At 45.5% G+C, this 12,316-nt stretch overlaps 1 protein-coding gene across 6 annotated transcripts in view; it reads right to left on the reverse strand.

Annotated features, from left to right (window-relative positions):
* EFCAB8 (EF-hand calcium binding domain 8) overlaps positions 1–11,732 on the reverse strand; it is a 70,176-nt gene extending 58,444 nt beyond the window's left edge. For 4 of the 6 annotated variants that reach the window (XM_047852316.1, XM_047852320.1, XM_047852319.1 and 1 more), the window contains exons 1-3: positions 5,002–5,439; positions 4,063–4,114; positions 1,608–1,761 (exon numbers count right to left, since the gene is read on the reverse strand). In XM_047852316.1, coding sequence (XP_047708272.1) covers positions 1,608–1,761; positions 4,063–4,114; positions 5,002–5,213 — 418 coding nt within the window. In that variant the 5' untranslated portion in view covers positions 5,214–5,439. Of the gene's footprint in view, positions 1–1,607; positions 1,777–4,062; positions 4,115–5,001; positions 5,440–8,379 lie in introns of those variants that run through there. The other 2 variants (XM_047852318.1, XM_047852317.1) reach the window with 2 other exon arrangements.
* Positions 11,733–12,316: the final 584 nt, after the last annotated feature.

Here is a 12,316-nt window from a genome sequence, read left to right on the forward strand (position 1 = left end):
GCCACTGCATAAAACAGCAGGGGAGTGACTACCTGAACTTCTGGGCCTCCACTGGTCACAGGAAACCGAGAGCAGTAACCAACTGAGGGAACAGAACTGGGCAGCTGAGGGCCGGGCCCAGGGTATCATGGGAAAAGCACCTTTTGACCTGTGAACTGCATGGATATATTGCCTGCTCAAGACAAACACAAACACAATAAAAATCGTGACCAAAGTTGGCATCCTCGGGGTCCTCCAGGCACAGTGGTGGCAACTCCCGGCTGCCAAACACGGACACCAAAGAGCTCCAATGAGGAACCACGTCATCTTCAGGGCAGACACTCACCATCCCGCCCTGCCCCTCACTTTTTGTTCATTTGTACACTGGGCGTTTGTTACCCTTTCCCGCCCACATCGCGGTTTGGCTGTAAAACTCAAGTTGACGGGGCAAGGAGCTATGCCCCCAGAGTTGGTACTCAGAGTCTAGTGGATATGAACAAATATGCCCTTAAGTATTCCTATTATTGACCTTGATGCGTATCATCCCAAGGAGAAAAATGAAGCTCCAAAGAGAGAAAAAGTTTGATGCACAAAGGATGTTCTTAACAATGTTATGTAAATTCAATGAAACCTAAATGTCCAACTACAGGGGAATGGCTTAGTCCACCAGTAGAACTTGTGTATTCATTAGTAATGATGGTTTGGAAGACGACACAGCAGTATGTAAAAGCCCTTAAGGTGTTACACACTAAGAGAAAAAGAGGGGTCTGAAGTTACATACGTGGTATAATTACAGACACGTGAAAGCACACGTAGCCATCTGTGGCAGAGATACTTAAGGTGACCTCAGGATGCCCACCTCCCGGTGTCCATGCCCTCCCGTGATCCTCTCGAGTAAGACAGAACCCGTGACTCGCTGCCAACCAACAGAATATGGCATAGGTGACAGATGTACGGGGCCATGTGTACACGACTGCACACTTACAAGACCGTAGCACACATCTTGCTGGAGTTGTGAGCTCCCTGGCTACCCTGAGCCTTGAAATCTGCCATGTCGGTGAGTCCCACATGGCCAGGAATAGAGGGCAGGTGTAGGAGCTGAAAGCAGTTGCCGGCCGATAGCCAGGAAGAAACAGAAGCCCTCGGTTCTGCAGCTGCAAATAACTGAATCCTCCCAACAACCTGAGTGAACTGGGAAGCGGATCCTTTCCCCGTCAAGCCCCAGATGATACCACAGCCCCAGGCTAGTGAGCAGAGGAGCCAGCAAAGCCATGCCCAGACTCCTGACCCACCGAAACTGTGAGACAATAAATGCGTGGTTTACACCTCTCGGTTTGTGGGAATACTGTTACACAGCAATAAAAAATAAACCATACATGTGAAACAGTTTGGAAGAAAATACACCAAAATGCTGACAGTTGGTTACATTTGGGTGCTTGGATTGGGGGTATTTTTTTTTTCTAGATACAAAATAGCCTCCAATGTGCTTATAATACTTAAATAATGATAAGGTTTTAAAGGAGTCACTGAATGCAACAACTGCTTGTCAAATCTGAACCCTCCACACACCCAGGTATGGGTCCCACCCTGTGCAAAAACCAGAGACTGAGTCCACAAGGCGGCTTTACCTCCGGTTGAGTCAACATCCTCCTCAAACACCTTCTCCATCTTGGCCATGGGTAGCTGGGTAAACAGTTGAGACTCACGTTGGCTAAGAGTGATGGATGACGCTGGGGAGCTAAGAACCTCCTCGCTCTTCTGGAATCCACCTGGGGTGGGTGCCTGGAACAAACATGACTACAAGAACCAGGGACTGAGAAGGTTGATCTCCTGAGCTGAACATTTCTAAGCACATCATATTGAAAGAGAGACTCTGGGGAAGGACAGGGTATGAAGGGTTATAGTGAGGCCGTCAAATAAATCCTAACCACTTTAGACCTAAGAAGACCAAGAAAGATCTAGATTGCCTCTCCTGACTTTGGGGAGTTCACTACCGTTTCCGTTTTGCAGATGCCATGACTGAGGCTCGGCGGGGTTAGTGGACAGAGCCAGGTCTCTCACTTCACTCATACCAGGACTCCAATTTGTAACGCTTCTGTTCAGTGACTATATTGTTTCAATCTTCAGTGCTCAGAATTCAAGACCTCGAGGAATCCAGCTGCATCTGCCCCAGCCAATTTGATTTGGTCCTGAGCATCCCAGACACCTGCCTGGGTCAGGGTCAGATCAGATCATCTGCACGCACACCAGGGCTCTAGCAGACACCCCTAATGGGGGGCCTTCAGCTTCCTCCTCCCACTTGCTTCCCCAAGTCCCCACATAGCTGATCCCACCCCTTCAGTCCTCAACAATGAATGCCTCTTCTCTGCAGGACTCATTTTGACAAGCTAGCACAATGCTTCAGGTCACAAAAGGCTTAGGTCATCAAAGGCCGTTTCCCCCAAAAGACTCCAAGAGTGGACAATTAACCGCTGAGTGTGTGTTGTTCACTGAAATGCACTGTTTTGGGTCTTGGGCTTTCAAGAAGCCTGGTTTGGTTCAAAAAGCCAAAAGACAAGGTGTAAATTAGATGGCTCATTCTCCCTACACCAACCCTACCAAACGAGCAAACGTGCTCATCCTCCTGTGTAATTCCATTCATTCCCTCATGGTCTACACACATTTGTTGAGTGCCAGGCACCTGGATACACGAGCGAACAGAGTAAAAGACCTGCTTTCGTGGAGCCCAACCAATGAGCTCGTTAATACTCCCACAGCCATGCAGGCCCTATATTAAGACATCTCAGCACTATCTTTGGCTCGTCCCTTCTCCTATACGTTCGTACTGTCCCCCGTTCTTACTGTGATTCTTCTCCTACACCTAAGTCCTCCTCCCCCACATCCCTGGCTTATCCCAGACACTGGCCTTGTGCTGGGACAAGTACAATGATGTCCCCTAACTGGGACAAGAGTTTGGCCTTCCTTTCCAATCCACCTGCCAACACTGGCATCAGTCGTCTTTCTGGAAGGCAAAGCTGATTATGACTTTACTCCTGGCTCTGACACTTTCCAGGCAACCACCACCACCACCCTCTGCTGAGTGTGCCATTCAAAGCCCTCTGCATTGTAGCCCTGACCGGTCTTTCTAGTTTCGATGCACACACCATGGTCCAGGCACACCAACTGCTCCCCACCATCCCCAGACACAACAAACAATCCATTTTTACTCACATGTTCCCTCTATGCAATGCAGACCATCTCCCCTGGATATGAACTCCTACTCATTGTTCAAAGCCTGGCTCAAATGACACCTCTTCCAAGGAGTTTTTCCACAGCTTTCAGGTGACATTCATCACTGCCACCTCCACGCTCTCAAACTGTTCCTCTCTGCCATGCATGCATGATGCTTTGCATGTCTGTCTGACCATGCAGACAGCAAGGTGTGATGAGAAACACATGGCTGTAGTGTCCCAGAGCTCTGGGTTCAAATTCTGCCTGACTCTCCACTTCCCAGCTAATTTATCTCAGGCAGATCACATCACTTCTCTGAACCACACACCTCTCATCAGCAAAACGGATCTGCAGCGCCCAATGCTGCGATCTAAACGGCCCCCAAACGTCTTGGAGGGCTCAGCAAACTGTAGCTACACAAGAAATGACAGCTCCTATTATTACTCCTGTCTCACAGTGAGCTCTTTGAAGGCAAGGGCCTATTTATCTTAATTTAATCTTAATTCGTACTAATTATCTCCCTATTCCCCAGCCCCAAGCATACAATAGATGCTAAATACTTATCTGGCTTGATAGTAATTTGTACGGCCTATTCCACTGTTGCCACAACTTCGCTGGACAAAAGGAAGGATAGTCCATATAGAGCCTGAATTGGTAGCCTCAGATCTGTTGCATTTGGCCAATACAACCCTTTTAAAAGGGAAAACAAGCCTGCAGCAGTGGCCAGGTAAGTTACCTACATGGCCTTGTGAATATCGGAGTTTGCTACCCTGGTGCCGAGATGGGTAACTGGTAGACCTCTGTGCTGATGAGCAATGTCTGGGCGGTTCTGGAACACCCCTCCCCTTTATCAACCTCTGATGGTCTTCTTACCTTTTGAGACTGAGAGTTCTCTCTTAAGTCCTCAGAAGACACTGGCTTTGACCTAGAATAAGGAATCATGGTCACTTTAACTTTGTAAGACCATGTGGGGGGCTGACCTAGCCAGGTCACAAGAGGGTGGAAAAGGAGTCAGGGCCAGGGTGGAGGGTGCTGCCCTGTACCCATAGACACTCCCAGCACACATTTGGTGAGCATCCCTTTCCCCACGGGAGCTTCTCCGGCAGGAAGCTGTTCCCAAGCTCATGCCTGCAAGCTTTCTTTCCCCTGATGGGAATGAGTCATCTTATTGAAGCTCTACGGTTTCCCAAGTGAGTGCCAGAGGCTTTCTAAAGCAGGCCACACTTTCCAGAGGGAGAAGGGGCTTGGGAGGCCTGCAGTTAGACCATGTAGACGAACTACAATTCACATGTCAGGAAGATAAGCTCCAGGGACGGGCATCTGTCCAAAGGGTCAAACATGCTCTGGAGGTAGGGAGGGATTAGGATGGCCCCGCTTGTCACTGCATGTACCCCCGTCCCCCATCTGCCCTCCAGTGTGTCTGGAGACAGGACTTCTTTGGGAGAATGGACAGAACTCTCCTCACTGCAACATGGGCTCACACGAGCGTGTGGGTGCAGTCCAGTCCAGAGTTCCGCTCCGAAAATATGAAGGGCATATTTCCACAGGGTCAGTGGCTCCTCCACGTATGATGGGAGAGAGCACTTTGTTAGGATTATTAGAGTGTCAGTCTGCCTCGCCAGCTAGACTCGAAGAGCACTTTAGGATGGCAGGGGAATGAACGGCCAGGAAAGAGTCAAGCTGCAGACATGCTCAGGGGACACAGCTCAAGAGCCAGCCTGGCTTGACAAAGGGCTCTGGGGGCTGAGGGGAAGGGAGGCATAGTGGGAAGGAAGAGAGAAAAGAAAAATGGAAGCAGAATGCAGAACCTACAGTATTTCACCGGGGAGTCTGAGCAGGATGAGGGGCAATTGTGGAAATTCATCAGCGTACGTGGAGGGAAGATTGAAGACTGGCCAACAGAGTCCCAACCTAAACTGTGTTGGCGACAACTCAGATTTAAAAACCAAAGGAGAGATAACAGCCAAAGGAAAGGAGATGTGGAAGCCAAGAACCAGGGTAACTGAGGGAAATGCCAGGAACATTTCCAGGAAAGGAAGCAAGTAGGGAAAGTGGCTTCATGCCAATGACGTTGGGCTGTCCAATTAGAAATGAAAAACAAATACCTGGAGATGTAAGGCCTGAAACTGAGAATTGGCTACACTTAAGGGATAGAAAGAGGAGGGGAAACACACAAAAGACAGGAGGAAGGGATGCCACAGAAGGGACCAAGATGGTAAAAAAAAGACAAGGCCACTGAACAGGGCCATTTAAAGGTCACCGAGGAAAAAAGCTGCAGAAGTGTACTTAGAAGTCCACTTCTGTCAAGAATATTTGGCACATGCACAGAAAGAGAGCCTGGAAAAATATACTCCAAATTTAATGGTGGTTATCTCTGGCAGGTGGGTTATGGACGATTTCTGTAGTCTAAATCATGCATTTCTCTATTTTTAATTCAAAAAATTTCACAGCAATCTTTAGGATTTATTGCAGTGGAGTGGGTCAAGTGGTGGATAGTGATTTACGTGACTCATCTGTGAAAGACCACTGGAGTGGAGTAGGAGCGGTTGCTGCAGCATTTTTGATAGTGACAAAAAAATAAGGTGAATGGCTATGGAAGAGGCATGGCTGAGTAAATCCATACACCTGCGCTCAGAACATCCCCAACGTACTCACAAGGATGAATCTGGCCTTCAGCAGACAACCAGCAGGGATTTCCATGAGGTACTAATAAGTAAGATGCAAAAAACAGAACACACAATGCCACTTTTTATAAAAGAATGACAAATAGGTATGTATTTACACATACAAGAACACGTGTTGATGTATATACACACATTTGTAAACAACTACCCTTACCAGTTATGGGACCGAGGGCAAAAGAACAAATATAGGTCCACATAGCAAGTCTTTTTAAGTGCTTATAAATCAAGTTACTGTACTACCTTCAAAACAACCTGGCAAACCTGGTTCAAATTTAGATTTCTTCCTCAAGAAACTAAAAATAGAACTACCTACAACCCAGCAATTGTACTATTAGGTGTTTACCCAAAGGATACAAAAATATAGATTCAAAGAGATACATGCACCCTAATGTTTATAGCAGCATTATCAACAATAACCAAACTATGGAGAGAGCCCAAATGTCCATTCACTGATGAATAAAGATGTGTGTGTGTGTATATATATATTTATAGATATACATACATACATACAATGGAATATTACTCAGCCATCAAAAAGAATGAAATCTTACCATTTGCAATGACATGGATGGAGCTAGAATGTACCATGCTAAGTAAGTCAATCAGAGAAAGACAAATACCGTATGGTAACATTCATATCTGGAATTAAAGAAACAAGACAGACCAACATATGGGAAGGGGGAGAGAAGAGAGGGAAACAAACCACAAGAGACTCTTAATGATAGAGAACAAACTATGGGTTGAGAGGGAGGTGGGTGGGAGATGGGCTAGATGGATGACGGGCATTAAGGACAGCATTTGTTGTGATGATGAGCATGGGGTGTTGTATGTAAGTGATGAATCACTGAATTCTACTCCTGAAACCAAAATTGCACTGTATGTTAACTAAAATTTAAATTAAAAAAAAAATTAGAATTCTTTAACTCCTCAGCTAAGTGCCAGAATTTGGCCATGTGGAGACAGTCAGCCTCCAAGACCTCTGTGCACCTGCCATGCCCAACCCATCCTGACAAGGGGCTTCTGCATGGTGGCATGTGGGACAGACACCTCAGCCCACATGCAGGCCACACCTCACCACTACTGCTCCACAGTTACCTTAAACCTAGGGGGCTGCCTTCAGAAGTGATGCACTGGGGAACAGGCCCACAAAGAATCAGATTCAAAGCACTTTGGGCAGAGAATTCCAGTATTTATTTTTTTTTAAAAAAATGTTTTTTTAACGTTTATTTATTTTTGAGACAGAGAGAGACAAAGCATGAACGGGGAGGGTCAGAGAGAGGGAGACACAGAATCTGAAACAGGCTCCAGGCTCTGAGCTGTCAGCACAGAGCCCAACGCGGGGCTCAAACTCACGGACCGCAAGATCATGACCTGAGCTGAAGTCGGCTGCTTAACCGACTGAGCCACCCAGGCGCCCCGAGAATTCCAGTATTTAGAGCTAGGGGGCTGGAGGGGCTCTAAGGGTCATGAATAGGTCCACTGGTAAAATGTGAACATTTGAAATCTGAACACTATCTATATTCTTAGATAATGACCAATTTAATGTTGTTTCCTGCTTTTGACTACTGTACTGTGGTTATAAAAGAGAATGTCCTTGTTCTTAGGAACTACACATTTGAGTATAGTATAAGGGGCACAGTGTAATTTATTCTCAAATGTTCAACAAACATATACAATGATAAAGCAAAATGTTCACAGTCTGGACAAAGGGGGAGTTCTTGATACCATTCTTCTAACTATTTAAATATTTTTAATTATTTCAAATTACTAAAAGTTTCATGAAGAGAAAAGTATGTGTCTGACCAAAACACACTGTTCTGTGTATGTCTGTGGACGGAAACAAGGGAAAAACACTGGTTGAAGGCAAGAGACCTCGAAGAGAAAAGGTCAAGGGTAAGACTAAGAAGCAGAGAGAAGTACTAGTCCTCTAATACTGGAGGAAGAAAAATCGAGATGGAGAATTTTCTATTTGGAATTAGAGAACAGCTGTGATCAGGAAAAGCTATCCCCACAACTATGCCCTCACAGTTACCTGTTCTAGGGCAAGTGGCAGGGTGGGGCACGGCACACGCCTGGAAACGAAGAGGGGATGGAGTAGCCACTAGGGGAGGGAAGGGAAGAGAAACATTGGTTTGCTGAATTCGTTTTTAATTCATAGGGGCAGAGGCACCTGGGCAGCTCAGCCAGTTGGGTTGAGTGTCTGACTCTTAATTTCTGCTTAGGTCATGATCCCAGGGTTGTGGGATCAAGCCCTGCATCGGGCTCCACATCGAGCATGGAGCCTGTTTGGGATTCTCTCTCTCTCCCTCTGTCCCTTTCCCCTGCTCATGCTCTAAAAAAAAAAAAAATCATAGGGGCAGATGACTTAAGGCCAAAAGCAGTTACAGCTGCCCTGGAAACAGCTAGGAGATGCCCTCTTGTTCAGCCTTCAGTTGCTGGCAAACGCATCTTAGGGCCCAGGTGTCCAATCTTTGGGAGACAACTTCAGTCCCAAACCCTCACTCACCCTGACCCAATTTGTTCTCCCCAGGTAACCTTGCTGGCTATTTTTGACAGAGGTATATTGGTTTTCGACTTCCATTTCAACTGAGACATCTTGGCAGCTGTCCCCGAGTCCAAAGTAGCTCCTCTATGAAGTCATCGTGGAACTCCGAGGGCTTCCACCTGACTCCACCAGAGTCAGCTGGCCACGTTTAGAAAGAACCAGGAAGAGGAGGCCATTCCATGTACAGAACACGAAATGGAACATCAGACTCCATCCCACAAACCATACCACACAGCCATCTGTCATCCAATGTGAGACATTCTTTTTATTGATAAAGTTGAACTTACAGCAATGACAGGAGCTACAGCACACACAGCCAGGACGAGCATGAGTACAAAATGACCCATAGGACATACACACAGCACAGTGCCCACCTGTCACAGAAACTGTGGAAAACGCCAGGGAGCCTGATGATCAAGCAGGATTCACCAAAACCAAAAGGCCAACTGACCCCCACAGTTGGGACACTGGAAGGCACAGCAGCTCTCTACGCTGTCCTCTGCATGAGCTCCAGTGCTTTGGAAAGAGGAAAGCCACAAGGACATTGTGGATGGGGGTCCTTCAGTCAGCCTGAGAGAGGCCTGGACTAGATGCAGCAGTGTTCAATCTTGGTCCAGGGCACAACACAGCAGGGTGACTCGGCCAAAGGTAGATCTCGTGGGAAGATTCCACCCAGGGACATGGATGCCAGGTTTAAAGATACCCAGCTAAATCGCATTTCACTACCGAGATGTTACCAAAATGTTACTTTACCACCAAACAAGATCTTCTCCCGAGACCTACACCACAAAGATAACACCAACAGACAAAAAGTCTGTTCCCATTTCATCAATAATGGAAACACAATTTTGTCACAACGGAGAACATCAAAAGTAAAGTGGTTCAATGAAAGGTCATAAAAGGTGCACAAGGTCTTTAAAATCAGAGTTTTATTGAATTAGATATTAATAAACTAAAAGGATTTATTGAAGAAAAAAAAAGAAAACATGGCTAATGCCCCCACATTTAACTGCTTCCCACTCATTTTGGGGGGAATTTTCATTTTCCAGTCCAATGTCCCATTTCTACTCACAGTAGCTCCTGCACTTACCAACGTTTCCATATGGGACTAAAATACGCTAAATTTTGTCATAATAAATATATTTCTCCTTCCCTGGGAAGAAACAGGAGAAAAATGGAGAAATATTAAGATGAATTTCTCTTTTTAGGTAAAGAAAGTTCAGAAAACTTCTACCTAAAAAGAGTAAAAATATGATCATCAGTAACTCAGGTTAAACAAAACAAAAGACCACACAAAACAAAGCAAAACCAAAAAAACCAAAAACAGAAATGGGAAGGAAGATGTTTAGAAGTAAAATCTTCTAGATCAATCGCTGCACAAAAACGAATTCTGGAAAAAGCTACCTGAGACTAGCTCGGGCATCCCCCGCCAATCCGAAGGAGACGGTGGTTCCCTACGGCAGAGATGCCAGGGTGCTGCCGGAAGGAGCAACTCCCGGGCCACCAGGGCTGCGGTGACAGATGCAAGAACCCGCTGCAGGGGTGGTACCTCTGCTCCGCTGAGTAGCGGTGTCAACACCGTCCTTCCAGCTCTACCACTGTAGAGCTTCAAGACATCAAAACCTGTGTCCTAATTATGTGTGTCAATTATTCCTCGACAGACTTTAAAACAAACAAAAACTTGCTTTCTTCTCTGCTTTATATAATTTGTCAACAATTTTCAGATACAACCTGATATCCAAGGAGAGAGGTTTTTCCTTTTCGAACGTGAATAAACGAGAGGGAAGTCAGTGACTGCTGGAACTGGAGGGGACCCTGAAGATTAGTATCAAGTTCAAGATCACACCTTAGTTGAGGTCAACAACTCTACCCACTCGCATGACATTTAAAACCATGCTCTTCCTCTCCACACCAGTGCCAAACTCAGGTTCAAATGCCAGAGACTTCAAAGTACCACGATGCAAGAAAAAAGGCAGATTCTCAATGTGGTTCAGTAACTACTTACCCACCTCCTCCCCCCAAAAAGAAAAACACTCTTTAAAGACTGGGGGGGGGGGGGGGGAATATTAAGTCACAGAATTAGAAATTCTTAGGAAAATTGTTTTAATTATTTTTATTTCATTCGACATTATTTCTTCTCTCAGCCTTTAAAATTAATAGGGAGGGAGGTGCACACAGAAGCAAGCTGGGATAGCCTAGAGTTACCTGTAAAAAACAGTTTATTCCATTCGACCATGCAGGATTTAAATTTCAAACTAAAAACAGCACTCATATATAATCATACGTTTTAACTCTCACATCATTTTGTAGAAAAACATAAAATACAAAAAAAAAAAAAAAAAGGCGGATATTGGGTTAGAAACCTTTAGAATGCTAAAATCCAAACGACCGTGAGGTGTGACAGACCTTAAAACCACTAGAACTACTTCAAAATCTATCAACGGGCCCCAATGCAAGAAATGCAAATACGAACACGATAAAACAACTGCCAAGACAGCGACAGAGGAAAGGAACCTGAAGGCAACTTGTGCCCGACTAAGATGAGCCATGGCAGGTCCTGGGTGTGGGCTGTTTAGATTCTTGTACTACACAGGGCGATTCAGGGACAGGCACACAGCAGTCCCCCTTCAGCCACGGTTCCCTCTCTGCAGCCCCCGCCACCCACAGTCAACTGCGCCCTCCTCCTGACATACCCTCAGAAGGTCAATAGTAGCCTAATGCTACGTCACAGCCCCTGCGTCGTCCCCCTGACTTCATTTCACCACGTGGGCAGTTCATCATCTCACATCATCACCAGAAGGGTAAGTACGGTACACAAAGACACTCTGAGACCACATACCTTTAACTTTTATTACAGCATACTTTTCCAACTGTTCTATTACTAGTTGTTGCTAATCTCTTACTGTGCCTAGTTTGTAAATTATTCCATCATAAGTATACCTGTACAGGAAAAAAACATAGTATACATGGGGATCAGTACTAGCCACGGTTTCAGGCAGCCCCTGGGGTCTTGGAAATGTATCCTCTGAGGACAAGGAGGGACCTGCTGTATTACTGGCAAAGCTCTTCCTGCAGCTTGCAGTCAAACACGTGTTGTTGAACCACTTATTACTTCTGTCAAAGCTCCTTCTTTTAGAGTCAAAACTTGCATTAGAACACAGAAGTTGTACACTTTAGAATTTCATTGTCAGTGAGATTTTTTTCAAGATTTCACATGCTGAAGACATCCAGATGGTCAACAGGCACACGAAAAGATGCTCAACGTCACTCCTCATCAGGGAAATACAAATCAAAACCACACTCAGATACCACCTCACACCAGTCAGAGTGGCCAAAATGAACAAATCAGGAGACTACAGATGCTGGAGAGGATGTGGAGAAACGGGAACTCTCTTGCACTGTTGGTGGGAATGCAAACTGGTGCAGCTGCTCTGGAAAACAGTGTAGAGGTTCCTCAAAAAATTAAAAATAGATCTACCCTATGTCCCAGCAATAGCACTGCTAGGAACTTACCCAAGGGATACAGGAGTACTGATGCATAGGGCCACTTGTACCCCAATGTTTATAGCAGCACTCTCAACAACAGCCAAATTATGGAAAGAGCCTAAATGTCCATCAACTGATGCATGGATAAAGAAACTGTGGTTTATATACACAATGGAATACTACGTGGCAATGAGAAAGAATGAAATATGGCCTTTTGTAGCAACGTGAATGGAACTGGAAAGTATTATGCTAAGTGAAATAAGTCATACAGAGAAAGACAGATACCATATGTTTTCATTCTTATGTGGATCCTGAGAAACTTAACAGAAGGCCATGGGGAAGGAGAAGGAAAAAAAAAAAAAAAGAGAGAAAGGGAGGGAGGGAGCCAAACCATAAGAGACTCTTGAAAACT

The sequence above is a fragment of the Prionailurus viverrinus genome, chromosome A3 (assembly GCF_022837055.1).
Source record: "Prionailurus viverrinus isolate Anna chromosome A3, UM_Priviv_1.0, whole genome shotgun sequence".
Lineage (NCBI taxonomy): Eukaryota > Metazoa > Chordata > Mammalia > Carnivora > Felidae > Prionailurus > Prionailurus viverrinus.